The 19,468-nt window shown below is 44.7% G+C and overlaps 1 protein-coding gene across 1 annotated transcript; it reads left to right on the top strand.

The window, feature by feature from the left end:
* The first annotated feature begins 4,012 nt into the window (after positions 1-4,012).
* Positions 4,013-18,005, top strand: MANBAL (mannosidase beta like). The gene is made up of 3 exons (XM_069752287.1): positions 4,013-4,167; positions 6,496-6,661; positions 17,099-18,005. The coding sequence occupies exons 1-3, from the start codon at positions 4,094-4,096 to the stop codon at positions 17,204-17,206; spliced, it is 348 nt and encodes a 115-aa protein (XP_069608388.1). The 5' UTR covers positions 4,013-4,093; the 3' UTR covers positions 17,207-18,005.
* Positions 18,006-19,468: the final 1,463 nt, after the last annotated feature.

Here is a 19,468-nt window from a genome sequence, read left to right as displayed (position 1 = left end):
CAGCTTTTTAGAAACCGTTGAATGAGGTTAAGCACATGGGCCAGGCATGGTACGTGTGTCTGTTCACCTCACGTCAGATCTGCCACCGGGTTCCTGCTGTTGTCACACACAACTATCCCTAGCTTGAGGTTCAAAGGTGTCAGCCACAGATCTGCCTGCTCTTTCAGAGCTGTCCACAACTCTTTGGCATTGTGTAGTTTGTCACCTAAGCAGATTAGCTTCAGCACAGCCTGTTGAGATGGAGGCTGAAGAGGAGGAGGAGGAGCAGGAGCTGTAGACTGTGGGGGCAACCCTGATTGACATAAGGCCCGCAATCCTTGGCGTCGGGAGGACGTGTTCCATCCCAAGGTCTGACTGGGTCCCGGCTTCCACTATGTTAACCCAGTGTGCACTCAGCGAGATGTACCGTCCCTGGCCACAAGCACTTGTCCAAGTGTCCGTGGTTAGATGTACTTTCCCAGTAACTGCATTGTTGAGGGCACAGGTAATGTTGTGGGACACGTGCTTGTGTAGTGCTGGGATGGCACAGCGGAAGAAATAGTGGCAGCTGGGGACCGAGTACCTTGGGACGGTTGCCTCCATCAGGTTGCGGAAAGAGTCCGTCTCTACGATACTAAAAGGCAACATTTCCAGCGCAAGCAGACTAGAAATGTGTGAATTTAGTACACTGTGGCCTGTGGGGCGTTGGCTGCGTATTTCCCCTTGCGTTCCAATAACTGGGGTATGGACAACTGAAGGCTGCGCTAGGGCAAAGATGTGGAAGTGCTTGATGATGGTGCTACTTGAGTGTGGGCAATGGCAGGTGCAAAGCAGGAGGCATCTTCGCATGCTCCGTGGATAGGGGATTGGCTATCACGCACAACAGTGGAAGAAGCAGTGGTATCACCCGCAGACACTGTTCCTGGAGCCTGGGGTTGGGCCCACAAAGTCAGGTGCTTTGCTGCCATGTGCCTGATCATGCTGGTGGTGGTAAGGCTGGTAGTTTTGCTACCCCTGCTGATGCTGGCATGACAGGTGTTGAAGATGGCCTGTTTGGCGTTATTGGCAGAGTCTTTAAAAAATAACCAGACTCGGGAAGACCTAACAGTTGGACTGGCAACTTCCGTCATGTTGGTGTTATGGGGAACAGTTGCCTGCCTTCTGTCTGTAGCCACCACAATGCTTCTTCCTGCCTGAAGGGGTGCTGCGCCTCCCTCCCCGTGTGCTGCTGTCCTCACTCTGCATGTCCTCCTGCCAGGTTGGGTCAGTTACTATATCATCCACCACCTCATCTTCCACTTCCGCACCCTGGTCCTCCTCCTGACTTTCTGGCAATTGTGTCTTATCGTCCACCTGACCGTGGCTGCTCAAATATTTGGCCATCACTACATGGAATCTTATCTTGCCCCGCTTCAAGTGGACAAGGCGAGAGGTCCGAATCTATAAATGGAAAAGTGAATAGCTCTTCGGAGTGTCCAAGTGTGGCATCAGTTATCTCAGGGCACTCAGCATGGTGTTAGGAAGGAGGATCAGGGTGAGTAACATGCGATCCAGATTTACGGCTACTCAGACTTGACCGTGTGGAAGACAGGGTGCTGGTGGCCATGTAACTGGAAGTATTATCCGCTAACCAACCAACAATCTTTTCACACTGCTCTGGCTTCAACAGTGCTGTCTTGCTGCTGTCCCCTAGGATTTCGGACACTAAGGCCCAGCGAGAAGATGTGGGTGTTTTTTGTGGCCCAATGTCAGCTTGCCCACGGCCTCGGCATGCACCATTATGTCCACGTCTCCGTCCCTTGCCACGCGCCTTGCCCATTGTAAATAGGCTAGAATATTTTTCACGTTCACTATAAATGGCTGAATTGGGAGCGAACTCTATGTGATACGTGTGCGGGAAAACCACACTTTAAACTATCTGGAATGTAGTTAAAAATGTTTTTTTGGGTTATCAAATTGGTGTCAATAAGTAGGAAAACAGACAGCAAAAACACTAGAATATGTAGGCCAAAATTGTAACATTTTTAGCACAGATAGATTAGGCCTGTCATGGAAATACCACACTGCCAAATATGTGGCCTGCATTTTTTTAGTGCTGTATATAAGTGGAGTAACAGACAGGAAAAAACTGGACTAACGGCCTAAAATGCCCAAACTTGGAGCATTCAGATATATGAGGTCTGTCACGGAAATACCACACTGCCAAATATGTGGCCTGTATTTTTTATTTTTGTAATGCAAAATACTGCTGTATTTAAGTAGAGTAACAGACAGGAAAAAAATATGGAATAACGGCGTAAAATGCCCAAACTTGGAGCCCATAGATATGTGAGGCCTGTCACGGAAATACCACACTGCCAAATATGTGGCCTGGTTTTTTTTGTTTTTTTTGGGGGGGTCTCCAAAATATTGCTGTATATAACTAGAGTAACAGACAGCAAAAAAATGGAATACCGGCTTAAAATGCCGTGATGTACAATAACAAATTGTATTGTGGTACCGTGTTAGCCAGAAAAATCGATGTGAATATTTTACTGCCCAATGATGACAGAAGTATTCTAGGAGTGATACTTTTATTGGTTAACCAGAAAATAATATGTTTGCAAGCTTTCAGAGCACAGTGGCTCCTTCAGGCAAGATAAAAAAAAATAAATAAATAAATAAAAATTATCAGATAATAACCGCCACACTGTCCCTAACCTCCAGTATAATCTCCCCCACAATCCCCTATACATTGAAGCCCAGGTATAATGTCCCTCACATCTCCCAATATAATGTTCCCTACAGCAGGGGTGTCAAACTGGATTCCTCAAGGGCTGCAAACAGGTCATGTTTTCAGGATTTCCTTGTACTGCACAGGTGATAATTTAATCACCTACACACATAATGATTGCAGCACCTTGTGCAATGCTAAGGAAATCTTGAAAACATGCATGGTTTGCGGCCTCGAGGAATGCAGTTTGACACCCCTGCCCCACAGTCTCCCATATAATATGAAGTCCCCTATAGGCCCTCTTGTTATGTCTCCTCAGCCAGCCCCTCTTGGAATGTCCCCACCGTTAGCCCCACAGCCAGCCCCTTGTATGTCCCCACAGCCAGCCCCTATTGTAATAGCCCCTATTCACTGGCAAACGAAAATAAGATGAAAAAAAAAGCTATACTCACCTAATCTAGGCTGTCCATCCAGGGCAGCTCCGTCATCTCTTGTATTCTGTACAGCAGTGGGTGCTGGATGGCGCAATGACGTTGGACATTTTTCACTGTATTAGCTAAAATGTATAGTCTTTCACAACCACAACTCTCTGGCATAAAACAAACCCTTGGTTTGTCCAGGTTTGACTGCAGACTCCTGAATCCTCACAGCATGTGACCATACACTGTCAGGATCCTCCACTTTCTGGCAACCAGAAAGGGCGGTCACATGACCCCAAGTATGTGCTTTGCCACATTGCGACTAGACATGCGTGGCCTCGCTAATACAAGTGAATTGCGCTAGGGCGAGCACATGTAGTGCTAGTGGACACGTGGCCACATCCAAATCGCACGTTTGCAGACACATGACCACCTACTCTCGCCACTGCCAAATCCTGACAGTATGCAGTGCACGCGCTGTGAGGATTCAGACATATGCTGTCACATATAAGCGATTTCCAGGGTCTTATAACATTTTTCACTGTTTATAACGGTTGTGGCTACAACAGCCATAAACTATAATGTGAGCGCCATCTCTGCCCCAACCATGTATGAGGTGGTGTACAGCACCCGCCTCACAAGTGGCGCCAAACTCACTAGCCAAGCCAGCCATTTGATAGATTTGGTGTGCTATATGCCACTGTTACACATTTCTCTTTATTTTATATGTTGATGTCCCACAGAGAATTATACACAGCGCAACATTTACAGGATAAAGGATTGAACCCATTCTCGGTGTTACCATTCAGTGACACTACAACTCCCAGCACGGCCACGGTACAGCAGGTAGAGTCTGCAGGAGGCACAGCACCAGAGCACAGGCCAGAGCCGCCCCCGCCGCCATTTTTATGGAGACCAATCCCAATTTACCAGCGTGCAATGTGCGCAGAGACAATGACTGCTCCCGGCACAATCCCAATCCATGGCAGCTCGTCACTTCCTGCTGCAGTCCAATCCCTTCCTGGTGATCTGCCGGGGCTGCGGCTGCCTTTGTCTGTGAGTGTAATAATGCAGTATATTATACGTGCCCTTATTATGCCTGGCTATAATGACCCACTAGCTTTACTTTTCAGCTTCTAAAATCTGTTCACTTACTTGAAAATAACGATTATTGTTTTTATAGCACAAACATATTCCACGCTGCAGTACAAGCTACACGTTTTCCTATAGACAGTCCTATAGTTATGCTGGTGGCACCTGTAACCTTGGCAACTGGACTGTCCTCCTGTCTGACAGGCACTAGTGTGACCTCGTCCCTAATGGCTTCCATATCCTCCATGATGGTTGACTAATAATGGGCTTGGTTAGGTGCCAGTAAAATGGCTGCCTGTTATAATATTCTCTACAATCCAACCGATGACGGACATGGGGAAATGCCCCCATTGTAATAGGTTATGGGGGCCGTGAATTGAGCCATCTGCAAAGTTGTCATTTCTATCTGCTGACAAACTTGAAGGGAGTCTGTCACCCCCCAAAATGCTAATTAAGCCACTGATACAGATGTGTAGGCCATTAGCCCCAATAAACCTCATACCTGTAGGAGAAATTTCAGTGTTTAGTTGCCAGAATTAAAAATCAAGACTCTGCTTGAACGTAATCAGCTGCTCCATAGTGACACTGCTCCACTCTCATTAGTGGTGACAGTCTTCAGTACAGTACCAGGCAGCGGCGGCAGACAGGAGCCATCGATGAGAGCCCACACGGACACTGTGAACGTAACTAAGCTCCTGCATAGTGTTGTTGCAGACTTTCATTGCTGGTTTTATTTTGTAGTATAGTCCCAAGCATTAGGCACAGACAGGAGCCAGCAAAGAGAACGGACTCGTGATGCTGCAGGAGCCATTCCACGCTCTGCTTACACAGTGTGCGCCCTCATCACTGGCTCCTGTCTAGAGAACTGTATTGCAAGCAGGAGCCAGAGTAAGCATGCACACTGACACCGAGCACAGCTAGACTCCTGCAGTGTCACTGTGGAGGTTCAGAGCCACTAATTGATGGACACTAACATTGCAGGAGCCAATCCATGTGCCACTTCCATAGTGTCTGTTGCCATCACTGGCTCCTGTCTGTGGAACTGTATTGCAAGCAGGAGCCAGCGATAAATGTGCACACTGACACTGAGCACAGCTAATCTCCTGCCATATCACCATGGAGGTTCAGAGCCAATAATTGACTTCAGTCAATTAAGATATGGCTAAATGCTCAGTATTCAAATTGAGGGGGTGTAGGGGGCACTGAGCTCTTGGCCATGCCAAGGCTGCACCAAAACCCCATAGTTTGCATACTAAATACATTGTACTTCTCTGCCAACTAAATCTATGATACAGGTATGATTTTATAGGAGTTCAATACGGACCTGTATAAGTAGTTGAATTAGTGTTTTGGGGTAACAAACCTTTTAAAAAGTAATTCCCACTACTTTCCCTGAAAACATGGCTCAGAAATGACTCGCATATGTGTGCCACCGCTCCATTCATTGGCTACAGTACTAATGGATATAGCCGATAGCGCTGCAGAATATGAAGGCAATAAATATTGAATCAGCCATTTACAAACACTGTAGAAGTCCAATCTCCAGGCCCAGCCTACAGGTCATATTTTACTAATTGGGTATTCACTCAGTTTTGTAGGTTTTTTTGTTTGTACCATAATTATCACAAACTCATGGCAAAAAGAAAAACACCCTGCAATGTTTCAGAATTTTTTGAGTAATCAGTGCTAAAAAAAAATTGGAATAATCATTGGCAAAAAAAACCCCCATAACACAACACTCTGATGTAAATATTACCTGATGCGTGAAGGTTTCCCGTCATGGCAGATTCAGGTGAGAGTGTCCTAACTGCAGGAGAGGCCAACTAGTGATGGGCGAACGTGCTCGGATAGGGTGTTATCCCAACATGCTCGGATCCTAACAGAGTCTTCGGCATGCTTGAATAATGTGTTTGACTCCCCGTGGTTCTTGTCTCATGGCTGTTTAACTGATGCAACACATATAGGGATTTCCTAACAAACAGGCAATCCCTGCATGTGTTGTGCGGCTGTCGAACACCCGCGAGACAAGCAGCCGCGGGGACTCAAATATATTTTTCGAGCATGCCGAAGTCACTCTATTAGCACCCGAGCACATTGGGATAACATCTTATCAGACCACGTTTGCCCATCACTAGTGCCAGTCTACACCAGAGCATCACCCTTTTCGCACTCGCGAGGTATTTCTCCTTCTATTTAGTAGAACTGTCCATGAGTCAGCAGTCATAGTAAGAATGCAGATATGTATAAGATACGAAATCCATGGGTGTAACATACTGTTCTCCGTGCTGTTAGGCGGACATCCAGGACAATGCCAGAACCTCTGGATCTCTCGCCGCCTGACATTCCAGAGCCGACCTTCCTAGAGACTTTGCTTCGTTATGGACTCTTTTGTGGAGCAATTTTCCAGCTCATTTGCATTTTGGCAATTATATTCCCTGGGAGCAAGTCACAGGAAATGGTGAGTGACCATTTAATTGCATACTGGGCACAAAATCCCAAATACTAGTCTGAAAAGGTGTGGTTGATTTAGGATTATTGATGCAGGTTTCCTACATAGTACAGAATGTGACCACCTACCTATAATAACTGTGTTAAAGGGAGCCTGTCAGCAGGATTGTGCACAGTAACCTACAGACAGTGTCAGGTTGGCGCCGTTATACTGATTACATTGACACCTTGGGTCATGATCTGTCTTGTGGTTGTTGTTTAATTTTTATTTTCAGTGTTGAGTTAATGATATGCTCGTGCTCCGGGGCAGCCTGTGGGGGGTCTCCATGTGGTGCTCTGATTAGGTGTTCATCATGGCTTCTGACAGGTCACTGATCCCTCACTGACCTGCCCCCTAGTTTACATAATGAATATTATATGTACATAGTGAAAAAAAAACCTTCTGCAGGCAGACACCAGCCGTAGCCCCTGCACTGCAGCATAATTGCATGTGTATTGTGTTTATAATTAATGTGGTTCAGGTGATCCTGATATTAAAAAAGAAAAATCCATTTGAAAATGGCACCCGCGCAGTAGCAGCTATCAGTGTATATACAGTAGAGGTGATCTGATAGCTGCCACTGTACATGCGCCATCTTGGTGGAGGAATTTTTTTTTCTCTAGGAAGATGGTGCCGCCGGCGGAGTAGCAGTTATCGGATCACCTCTTCGCTGGTAACCAGGGTAAACATAGGGTTACTAAGCGCAGGGCCGCGCTTAGTAACCCGATGTTTACCCTGGTTACCATCGTTAAAGTAAAAAAAACAACCACTACATACTTACCTACCGCTGTCTGTCCCCGGCGCTGTGCTTCTCTGCTCTGGCTGTGAGCACAGCGGCCGGAAAGCAGAGCGGTGACGTCACCGCTCTGCTTTCCGGCTGCCCGGCGCTCACAGCCAGAGCAGAGAAGACAGCGGTAGGTAAGTATGTAGTGGTTGTTTTTTTTTTACTTTAACGATGGTAACCAGGGTAAACATCGGGTTACTAAGCGCGGCCCTGCGCTTAGTAACCCGATGTTTACCCTGGTTACCAGCATCGTTGGTCGCTGGAGAGCGGTCTGTGTGACAGCTCTCCAGCGACCAAACAGCGACGCTGCAGCGATCCGGATCATTGTCGGTATCGCTGCAGCGTCGCTTAGTGTGACGGTACCTTAATGATGAATAGCTAATCAGAGCACCACATGAAGACCCCCCCACAGCCCGCCCCGGAGTACGAGCATATCATTAACTCACAACTGAAAATATACAGCAACCACAAGACGGATTTCATCAACCAAAATATCATTTTATTCAGTATAATGCCACCGACCTGACACTGTCTGTAGGCTACTGTGCACAATCCTGCTGACAGGTTCCCTTTAACCCCTTAAGCCCCGAGGGTGGTTTGCACGTTAATGACCGGGCCAATTTTTACAATTCTGACCACTGTCCCTTTATGAGGTTATAACTCTGGAACGCTTCAACGGATCTTGGCGATTCTGACATTGTTTTCTCGTGACATATTGTACTTCATTTTAGTAGTAACATTTATTCGATATAACTTGCGTTTATTTGTGAAAAAAACGGAAATTTGGCGAAAATTTAGAAAGTTTCGCAATTTTCCAACTTTAAATTTTTATGCCCTTAAATCACAGAGATATCTCACGCAAAATACTTAATAAGTAACATTTCCCACATGTCTACTTTACATCAGCACAATTTTGGAACCAAAATTTTTTTTTGTTAGGGAGTTATAAGGGTTAAAAGTTGACCAGCAATTTCTCATTTTTACAACACCATTTTTTTTTAGGGACCACATCTCATTTGATGTCATTTTGAGGGGTCTATATGATAGAAAATACCCAAGTGTGACACCATTCTAAAAACTGCACCCCTCAAGGTGCTCAAAACCACATTCAAGAAGTTTATTAACCCTTCAGGGGTTTCACAGGAATTTTTGGAATGTTTAAATAAGAATGAATATTTAACTTTTTTTCACACAAAATTTATTTCAGCTCCAATTTGTTTTATTTTACCAAGGGTAACAGGATAAAATGGATGCCAAACATTGTTGTACAATCTGTACTGAGTACGCTGATAGCCCATATGTGGGAGTAAACCACTGTTTGGGCGCATGGCAGAGCTCGGAAGGGAAGGAGCGCCATTTGACTTTTCAATGCAAAATTGACAGGAATTGAGATGGGACGCCATGTTGCGTTTGGAGAGCCACTGATGTGCCTAAACATTGAAACCCCCCACAAGTGACACCATTTTGGAAAGTAGACCCCCTAAGGAACTTATCTAGATGTGTGGTGACCACTTTGACCCACCAAGTGCTTCACAGAAGTTTATAATGCAGAGCCGTAAAAATAAAAAATCATATTTTTTCACAAAAATGATCTTTTCGCCCCCAATTTTTTATTTTCCCAAGAGTAAGAGAAGAAATTGGACCTCAAAAATTGTTGGCCAATTTGTCCTGAGTACGCTGATACCCCATATATGGGTGTAAACCATTGTTTGGGCGTATGGCAGAGCTCGGAAGGGAAGGAGCGCCATTTGACTTTTCAATGCAAAATTGACTGGAATTGAGATGGGACGCCATGTTGCGTTTGGAGAGCCCCTGATGTGCCTAAACATTGGAACCCCTCACAAGTGACACCATTTTGAAAAGTAGACCCCTTAAGGAACTTATCTAGATGTGTGGTGAGCACTTTGACCCAACAAGTGCTTCACAGAAGTTTATAATGCAGAGCCGTAAAAATAAAAAATCTTATTTTTTCACAAAAATGATCTTTTCGCCCCCAATTTTTTATTTTCCCAAGGGTAAGAGAAGAAATTAGACCACAAAAGTTGTTGTGCAATTTGTCCTGAGTGCGACGATACCCCATATGTGGGGGGTAAACCACTTTTTGGGTGCATAGCAGAGCTCGGAAGGGAAGGAGCGCCATTTGACTTTTCAATGCAAAATTGACTGGAATTAAGTTGGGACGCCATGTTGGTTTGGAGAGCCCCTGATGTGCCTAAACATTAAAACCCCCCACAAGTGACACCATTTTGGAAACTAGACCCCATAAGGAACTTATCTAGATGTGTTTTGAGAGCTTTGAACCCCCAAATGTTTCACTACAGTTTATAACGCAGAGCCGTTAAAATAATTTTTTTTTTTTTTCGCAAAAATTATTTTTTAGCCCCCAGTTTTGTATTTTCACAAGGGTAACATAATAAATTGGACCCCAAAAGTTGTTGTCCAATTTGTCCTGAGTACGCTGATACCCCATATGTGGGGGGGAACCACTGTTTGGGCGCATGGGAGGGCTCGGAAGGGAAGGAGCGCCATTTGGAATGCAGACTTAGATGGATTGGTCTGCAGGAGTCACGTTGCATTTGCAGAGCCCCTGATGTACCCAAACAGTACAAACCCCCCACAAGTGACCCAATATTAGAAACTAGACCTCCCAAGGAACTTATCTAGATGTGTTGTGAGAACTTTGAACCCCTAAGTGTTTCACTACAGTTTATAACGCAGAGCCGTGAAAATAAAAATTATTTTTTTTTTTCACAAAAATGATTTTTTAGCCCCCAGCTTTGTATTTTTACAAGGGTAACAGAATAAATTGGACCCCAAAAGTTGTTGTTCAATTTGTCCTGAGTACGCTGATACCCCGTATGTGGGGGGGAACCACTGTTTGGGCGCATGGCAGAGCTCGGAAGGGAAGGAGCGCCATTTGGAATGCAGACTTAGATGGATTGGTCTGCAGGCGTCACGTTGCATTTGCAGAGCCCCTGATGTACCCAAACAGTAGAAACCACCCACAAGTGACCCCATATTGAAACTAGACCTCCCATGGAACTTATCTAGATGTGTTGTGAAAACTTTGAACCCCCAAGTGTTTCACTACAGTTTACAACGCAGAGCCGTGAAAATAAAAAATCCTTTTTTTTCCCACAAAAATGATTTTTAGCCCCCCAAATTTTTATTTTCCCAAGGATAACAAGAGAACTTGGACCCAAAAAGTTGTTGTCCAATTTGTCTCGAGTACGATGATACCCCATATGTTGGGGTAAACCCCTGTTTGGGCGCACGGGAGAGCTCGGAAGTGAAGGAGCACTGTTTTACTTTTTCAATGCAGAATTGGCTGGAATTGAGATCGGACGCCATGTCGCGTTTGGAGAGCCCCTGATGTGCCTAAACAGTGGAAACCCCCCAATTATAACTGAAACCCTAATCCAAACGCACCCCTAACCCTAATCCCAACTGTAACCCTAACCACACACCTAACCCTGACACACCCCTAATTCTAATCCCAACCCTAATCCCAACCGTAAATGTAATACAAACCCTAACCCTAGCCCTAACCCTAGCCCTAACCCTAACCCTAATGGGAAAATGGAAATAAATACATTTTTTTTAATTTTATTATTTTTCCCTAAGGCTAGGTTCACATTGCATTAGGGAAATCCGTTTAGCACTAGCGGATTGCGCTAACGCAATGTCTTTTTAGGTGTCGTGTTTAGTGGTCGCGTTAACGTCCCCGCTCTGGAAGATCGGGGATCGGACCTCGGGCGCGCCGCGGACGCTGCAAGCAGCGTCTGAGGCGCGCCACAAAAGAACGGCACCTTGCTAGCGCGAGCCGAAAATGGCACGCTCTAGCGATGCGCTACACCCGAAAATCACATTGCTGTCAATGGTTGTGCTAACGGACCCGTTGCACGGCGTTAATTGTGACATTTTCGCCGTGCAACGCTGTCCGTTAGCGTTAACCCATTAACGCAATGTGAACCTAGCCTAACTAAGGGGGTGATGAAGGGGGGTTTGATTTACTTTTATAGCGAGTTTTTTATATCGGATTTTTATGATTGGCAGCCGTCACACACTAAAAGACGCTTTTTATAGCAAAAAAGTTTTTGCGTCTCCACATTTTGAGACCTATAATTTTTCCATATTTTGGTCCACAGAGTCATGTGAGGTCTTGTTTTTTGCGGGACGAGTTGACGTTTTTATCGGTTACATTTTCGGACATGTGACAGTTTTTGATCGCTTTTTATTCCGATTTTTTGTGAGGCAGAATGACCAAAAACCAGCTATTCATGAATTTCTTTTGGGGGAGGCTTTTATACCGTTCCGCGTTTGGTAAAATTGATGAAGCAGTTTTATTCTTCGGGTCAGTACGATTACAGTGATACCTCATTTATATCATTTTTTTTATGTTTTGGCGCTTTTATACGATAAAAGCTATTTTATAGAAAAAATAATTATTTTGGCATCGCTTTATTCTCAGGACTATAACTTTTTTATTTTTTTGGTTATGATGCTATATGGCGGGTCGTTTTTTGCGGGACAAGATGACGTTTTCAGAGGTACCATGGTTATTTATATCCGTCTTTTTGATCGCGTGTTATTCCACTTTTTGTTCAGCGTTATGATAATAAAGCGTTGTTTTTTGGCTCGTTTTTTTTTTTTTTTTCTTACGGTGTTCACTGAAGGGGTTAACTAGTGGGCCAGTTTTATAGGTCGGGTCGTTACGGACGCGGCGATACTAAATATGTGTACTTTTATTGTTTTTTTTGTTTTTTTTTTATGTAAAGAAATGTATTTATGGGAATAATATTTTTTTTTTTCTGCTTTATTTAGGAATTTTTTTTTTATTTTTTTTTACAAGTGTGGAAATTTTTTTTTTTACTTTTTCACTTTGTCCCAGGGGGGGACATCACAGATCACCGATCTGACAGTGTGCACAGCACTCTATCAGATCGGTGATCTGACATACAGCCGGGCAGGATTAGAGCTGCAGCTGCAGCCTGATCCTGACCCGGAAGTGCTCCCTGCAGGACCCGGATGCAGCCCGGCGGCCATTTTGGATCCGGGGACTGCAGGGAGAAGACGCTCGGTACACGGTGAGCACATCACCGTGTACCGATCGTCTCAGGGAAGCCCGCAGGGAGCCCTCTCCCTGCGCGATGCTTCCCTGCACCGCCGGCACACCGCGATCATCTTTGATCGCGGTGTGCCGGGGGTTAATGTGCCGGGAGCGGTCCGTGACCGCTCCTGGCACATAGTGCCGGATGTCAGCTGCGATAGGCAGCTGACACCCGGCCGCGATCGGCCGCGCTCCCCCCGTGAGCGCGGCCGATCGCATATGACGTACTATCCCGTCCATGGGAATTAAGTCCCAGGTCACCTGGACGGGATAGTACGTCATATGGGATTAAGGGGTTAAGAAAAAATCTGTGTCTTTACCATGTCCACAGACTAGTCTTGTTAAAGGCATTTTCCCACGAATATGATTAAAAACCACAAGAGACCTATGCAATACAAAGCATTCTATGTTGTTTCCTACCACAAATTAGGACATCCGTTAACAGAAGATTCCTGTCCGTTTTGGTGGTAACACTTGCCCGGCATCACACCTTAAGCTGGCCATACACATTAGATGGCTGTCGCTGACAGATACTTTGGCTGATTGTTTGGCTTGGCCGACAGTCATCTTAGCAGACTTTCATTCGGCTGAGCAGTCCTGTTTTCTTTTTGAGAAAGCTGTCGCCAGAGAAGTATGGCGGCGGGTTATTTCCTGGAGACAATGCAATTGGCAGTCCGAAATTGGATATGCCCAGTTTACATCTTCTCTGATAATCAGTTGGCTGGCGCTCACGTACATATTAGATTTCTGGCTGAACTCGTTGATATTGGAGGGTTCGGCCAACATTAGTCTAACATGTTTGGGGGCCTTTACTCCGCTCCCTTTTTGATTGTATGAACATTGCATTATGGGGAGTACTTAGTGTGTATTGCCTGCATTCTACATCCCTTTTCAGCTAATGAACAGTGCAGCCATTGGGAAAGTGTATAGACTATACCCTTCCTGCATTTATCTATACAGACTCCAGGTGTCAGTGGGGTCAGAATTGCTGGCTTCATTACTCACTAGATCAATAGTGATGTGAAGTGTGGACAATATACACTATCTATGCACTCTCCAGGGTGTCAGGGTCTCTGGCATAAAGACCTAGTGTGAACTACTTATTTGGACATCTGCACTGCTTTCAGCACTCCTGACACCCAGTGATGCGCATAGATAGTGGACATTGCTGGCACTTCTCCTCTCCTTTTGATCCTATGAGTAATGCAGCCTGTGCTCCTGACACCCTGGGGACCATGTATAGACTAAAGGTACTGTCACACTAGACGATATCGCTAGCGATCCGTGACGTTGCAGCGTCCTCGCTAGCGATATCGTCCAGTGTGACAGGCAGCAGCGATCAGGCCCCTGCTGGGAGATCGCTGGTCGGGGAAGAAAGTCCAGAACTTTATTTCGTCGCTGGACTCCCCGCAGACATCGCTGAATCGGCGTGTGTGACACCGATTCAGCGATGTCTTCACTGGTAACCAGGGTAAACATCGGGTAACTAAGCGCAGGGCCGCGCTTAGTAACCCGCTGTTTACCCTGGTTACCAGCGTAAAAAAAACAAACAGTACATACTTACATTCAGCTGTCTGTCCCCTGCTGTCTGGTTCCTGCACTGAATGCTGGCCGTAAAGTGAAAGCAGAGCACAGCCACAGCGGTGAGTCACCGCTGTGTGACTCACCGCTGTGCTGTGCTTTCACTTTCACTTTGCGGCCAGCAGTCAGTGCAGGAACCAGACGGCAAGGGACAGACAGCTGAATGTAAGTATGTACTGTTTGTTTTTTTACGCTGGTAACCAGGGTAAACATCGGGTTACTAAGCGCGGCCCTGCGCTTAGTTACCCGATGTTTACCCTGGTTACCGGGGACCTCGGGATCGTTGGTCGCTGGAGAGCTGTCTGTGTGACAGCTCTCCAGCGACCAAACAGCGACGCTGCAGCGATCCGGATCGTTGTCGGTATCGCTGCAGCGTCGCTAAGTGTGACGGTACCTTAATACAGTACATCACTTTATTAGAGGCAATTTATAGTCTATACACACTCCCCAGGATTTCAGGACCCCTGGGTCAGTGTTCACAATATCCAAAAGGTTGATCCCTATCTATGTGTTCTCTCCACAGCCTATTGAGGAAGGTTAGGAGTCTATGTACCCATTTTACATTTCAAATAAGAACTGTAGTAGTTATTCTGCTGGATGGCTGCAGTGATGATGAGTTGCATGTGGACTGGTGGCCGGGTATATACAACTGTATAGGAAACAGATACACGTGGGAGAGGAGAGGCTAGAATCCCCATAGCTGTTGCTGGGGGACATCAGTTGGATTGTTTTTGGGCTAGGTAATCCACTGTCCTTTTGCTGATCTTTTTTTTTTTTTTTTTTTCCGAAAATATGGTAATATAGGGATATACATTACTCACAACAATTACAGGATCTCTTTAATCACATACTCCACCTTAAAGAGAAAAAGTCTTTACTGATATAAATTGTGTAATTCATTGAAATGAAAATTACGACTCAATGATCAAAATCCTCAACCAAATGAGTGTTGGATTCTAAATCACCTGGAATATCAAAGTAATAAATTAAATCACAGATGGAACCAGTTTGCATGAATTTCATCTAAAACTCATAATGTGACTTAGTAGTGTGTATGGCTCCCGCGTACATGTTCACACTCCTGACGATGTCTGGTCATTCTCCTCCTGAGATGGCTAGTGTCCTCGAGGATCTTCTCCTAGACCTGAATCAGGACATCAGTGAGCTCCTGCACTATTTAGCAGCCTCGGATGCACTGTTCTATAATGTCTCAGAGGTTCTCAATTTGATTCGGGTGTGGCGAACATAAGGGCCAACCAATGGCGTCAATATCTTTGTCATCCAAGACACAATAAGGCAAGACATTGTCCTGCATCAGGAGGAACCCAGGACCCACATCACCAGATGGACTGACAATGGCTGAGGATTTAATCCAAGTACCTAACAGAAATCGGGGTACTGTGGTCCACCACATTGAGGATTGGACAACCCTCCAAGAATATGCCTCCTCAGACCATCAGTGATCCAGCTTTAATCCGGTCATGCTGGATGATTTCCAGACAGCATAGCATTCACCATATCTCCAGACTCTTTCATGTCTGTCACGTATGCTCAGTGTGAACCTGCTCTCATCCCTGAAGAGAAAGGGAAGTCAATGGTGGACCCGCCAATTCTGTTTGTCTTTAGTGAATGCTATTCGAACTGTATAGTGCTGGGCTGTGAGCACAGATCCCCCCACAGGATGTTGGGTCCTGAAGCCACCCTCACGTAGTTTCTGCAAATTTTGCCCAAGACACGCACACCAGTTGCCTGCTGAAGGACATTCTGTAGGAGCCTGATAGTGTTTCTCCTATCCCCTTCACACAGAAGAGCAGATACCAGTCCTGTTGCATGGACCATGCTTTTCGATTTCCCTCTCCAGCTCTCCTTGTATCCAAATTCCTGCTCCGGACTAAACGTTCTAGCACATATGGATGTGGCATACTGGGGGAACTGGGCTTCCTGTCCAAAATGAATGGGCTTCAGGTAGTGCCTCAAGCTACCAGTACTGACAAGGACTCTAGCAAAAGCTCAGAGGAATCAATCAGGAAGGATAAGGACAGGGGAATTGCCTGAGGCCACCACCTGCAAAACCATTCATTTTTGGCCATTGACTCTCTAGTGCTCCTGTTGTCTCTTTAATTTACAGCACAACAGGTGCAATTATTTCTCATTCCTTTCTGTTTCCTAACTTGACAGATTGATTTCCCTGAAATGTTATTGACATGCAATGATACTGTGATGTGCAACTGTTCTGTTAAAAGGGCTGTCCCACTGCCTTTCATCGATGCAAAATTTACCAGTTCAATATATTGGATTTATGTAAAAATATGAATCCTTTATTTAATCTTCATTAAAATTCCATACGCATGTCAGGGAAAAGTGATAACAAGTGACTCATTTCTACTGTTATTTTGTATTTTTATATACAGTATATTCAGCAGCACTTTTTTTTAAATTTTCACAGGCCATTAATATCTGGTAGGTGGGAGTGCGACACCCTGCACCCCTGCCTATCAGCTGATATCGGTGTCGGCAGCCAGGAGTTCTCAGAACACAACAGCGCCATCATTTCTCCAGTGGCCGCAACCGGGACCTGCAGATTCACTTCCTATTGTAATGAACATGGGGTAGATCTGCAGTACCCAGCCGCATCCACTATAGTTTTACTAGAACTGCCGAGGGTCGCACCCCAATCAGTCCTAAGGCTGGGCCATCAATAAAATCAAAGTGTCCAACCACTTTAACTTTTTTGAGCAGTGTGTATTGGAAACACAAATGTTCAGCTGGCAAGCAGCTTACAGATCTGGACATAGAAACGCTGGCGGACATTGCACATAACAATCATTTGTGGCTTACATCTGTTTATTAGGTTCATAGATTGTTCAATGTTTGGTAGTCGTAGCTCTGCCTACATCTTATTAATATTTGGTATTTTTTGTTGATTACACAGGATACTGAGACTTCAGAAGCAAAAATCACAGAAGTGGTGAAAAAACCCAAGACCGTACCGGTGACAGCAGGGAAAAAGCAAAAGAAAGAGACAAAGAAAAAGCGATGAACTGGAAGAAAAGACAAAACCTTTGTTTGTAATTTTTTTTCATTACCTGGACTGATCAGACATTCACACTATCTTTATCCCTATGACAACACTTCTTGTTTTTCATATTGCTGAGTCATTATAGGGACATTATGCAGATTCATATCCCCTTTCCAATAAATGTACACTAAGGGGCATGTTTATAGCTAGGAATTCAGATGGTGTTAGTAGAAACTAATACTCCTGACATCATGTACACTACAGATCGCTGAGAAATTGAACAAGGTGCAATTCTTTGTATGTTTATCACTTACTTTTTCTACTTTTTGTAGAAACGTATAGATTACAGGCGCTATTAACCCCCTCCCTGCAAATGTTACTTACCCGGTATGCCTCTATCCCAAATCCATGCATTTGTTTCTGTTTCCTTCTTTCACATCAGTTTACAACTCTCACAATGTGGCGACAGCTTGCCAGAGCTGTCGCTTTACAATAATTGGACAGTCGCAGGTTGTAAGGCGCTGATCTAGATCAGTCAGAGGCAGTGTTGCCTTGTACTTTCCCCGCCATCCGAGGGTGATAATACCCCTCTCAAGAACAAACATGCACGACATCTGCCATATAGAAAATATTCAAGGAAAGCAAAAAAAATCTTCATATACTTCCATGTAAGCGTTAATTATTTAATCTTATTTTAGCTAAAATATACGGACGTGTGTGGATGCACATCTGGTCCTTATTGATCGCAACATGTCAATCCCTCAACTTATTTTTTTTATATAGTTAACTTATAGTGAACAATAAATATGTATTTGGGTTTTTTCATTGTCGTTTCTTGTTTCACTCGTGCAGTTGGGTGTCTGGACTCCTGAGCCATACTGCTATTGTGAGACACATCTTGTTTCATAGAAGGAGCAGTCATAAGGTCTAGTGATTACTGCAATGTTTACTATTTTGTTACTTCATACTTACTAGTCTACTATTCTGTTTCATATCTTTTGATTAGTCCATCTGAGATCAAAAGGTTACTGTTATGGGCTCATCAGATATGCTTGTAACCATGTGGACATGCTTTAAAGGGAACCTGTCACATAAAAAAATGTTTTCAACCTACATATATTGGGTGATCTGCAGGTTAAAAGTATTCTGAACCTGTCCAGCCCCATCATTTAGAACTCTGCCGCCAGGAGAAAATTAACTTTATTCCCCACAGCAGCGTTCAGTCACCGGGGTGACGCCGTTGCGGGTTCAGGAGCTGCTCTGTATGTAGGGAGTGGCGCTGTAACTGCGCCCCAGCACTGACTGAAATTGGCTCTAATGCTGAGCTGCTATCAGTCAGTGTCGGGGTGTAGTTACAGCCACGACTCACTATAAACAGGGCGGTCATTGAACCCGCGATGGCGCCACCCCGTGATTGAATGCCAAACGCTGCCAGGTGGAAAAAGTTTAATTTCCTCTTGGTTGCGGGGCTCTTAATATCATGCTGGGCAAGTTCAGAACGCTCTTAGCATACGGATTAATAACATACCTGTAGGTTAAAAGTGTTTTTCACATGACCGGTTCCCTTTAATGTGTGTATATCTGGGGTGTTTCCCTTAAACATAGCTTCACATGTGGGGGGGGGGGTTTAAAATAGACTTTTTGCCGTATAAGGTTACGTGGACATAGTCTTTTTCGGGCAGATAACCCCTGGAACTGTCTGAAATGGCGCTGCAGAACTGCTACAAAAATGTGCAGCAATGTAAAAGTAACATTAGAGTTAGGAAGCTAAAGTGGTTAAAAGAAGTCACGTGCGAATTGTCTCTTCAGAGAGGAGGACTTTAAATCTAGTACCACCTATTGAATGTATTAATCCTAAAACTTAATATTGACCCTATAACGAAGCATCGATATGAATGTATTCATTCATTGGGCGGCTTTGTTTGGAAGCCCGTTGCAAGAATAAGGAAAAGGCGCCGACGTAGGAGCCACCGCAGAATATGCCAGCAAAGCTGCCAGCGAAGTCGTATTAGGAAATAAAACATCTTTTTCTTGAAGCGGCTTCGCATAGGAAAATCTCGCAATTAATACGTCAAGTGTACATACACCAATTCTTTAGGTTCTCTAGAGACAAGCGATACCAGAGAAGGCTGTCAGCCATTGTTCTTTCTTGCGGACTGATATGCATATTTAGAAGAGAAAAACATGTAGGAGAAATTTGGAGCACAAATTGCTGAAAATGTAAGAGAAACATCTCACATAAGGATATTCAGGAGCACACTCAACTATTTTTTGTTACAAAGT

The sequence above is a fragment of the Ranitomeya imitator genome, chromosome 2, assembly GCF_032444005.1.
Source record: "Ranitomeya imitator isolate aRanImi1 chromosome 2, aRanImi1.pri, whole genome shotgun sequence".
In the NCBI taxonomy this organism is placed as follows: Eukaryota; Metazoa; Chordata; class Amphibia; order Anura; family Dendrobatidae; genus Ranitomeya; species Ranitomeya imitator.
The sequence above is the reverse complement of the archived record's forward strand: the minus strand, read 5'-3'. Positions and strand labels throughout refer to the sequence as shown.

What these genes read in the sequence shown, in the direction of transcription:
- MANBAL (XM_069752287.1), top strand. Translation starts at nt 4,094, where the DNA reads ATGGCAGCTCGTCACTTCCTGCTGCAGTCCAATCCCTTCCTGGTGATC. An exon ending in GGCTGCGGCTGCCTTTGTCT is followed by an intron (nt 4,168 to 6,495) that starts GTGAGTGTAATA and finishes CCGTGCTGTTAG; the next exon opens with GCGGACATCCAGGACAATGC. An exon ending in GGAGCAAGTCACAGGAAATG is followed by an intron (nt 6,662 to 17,098) that starts GTGAGTGACCAT and finishes TTGATTACACAG; the next exon opens with GATACTGAGACTTCAGAAGC.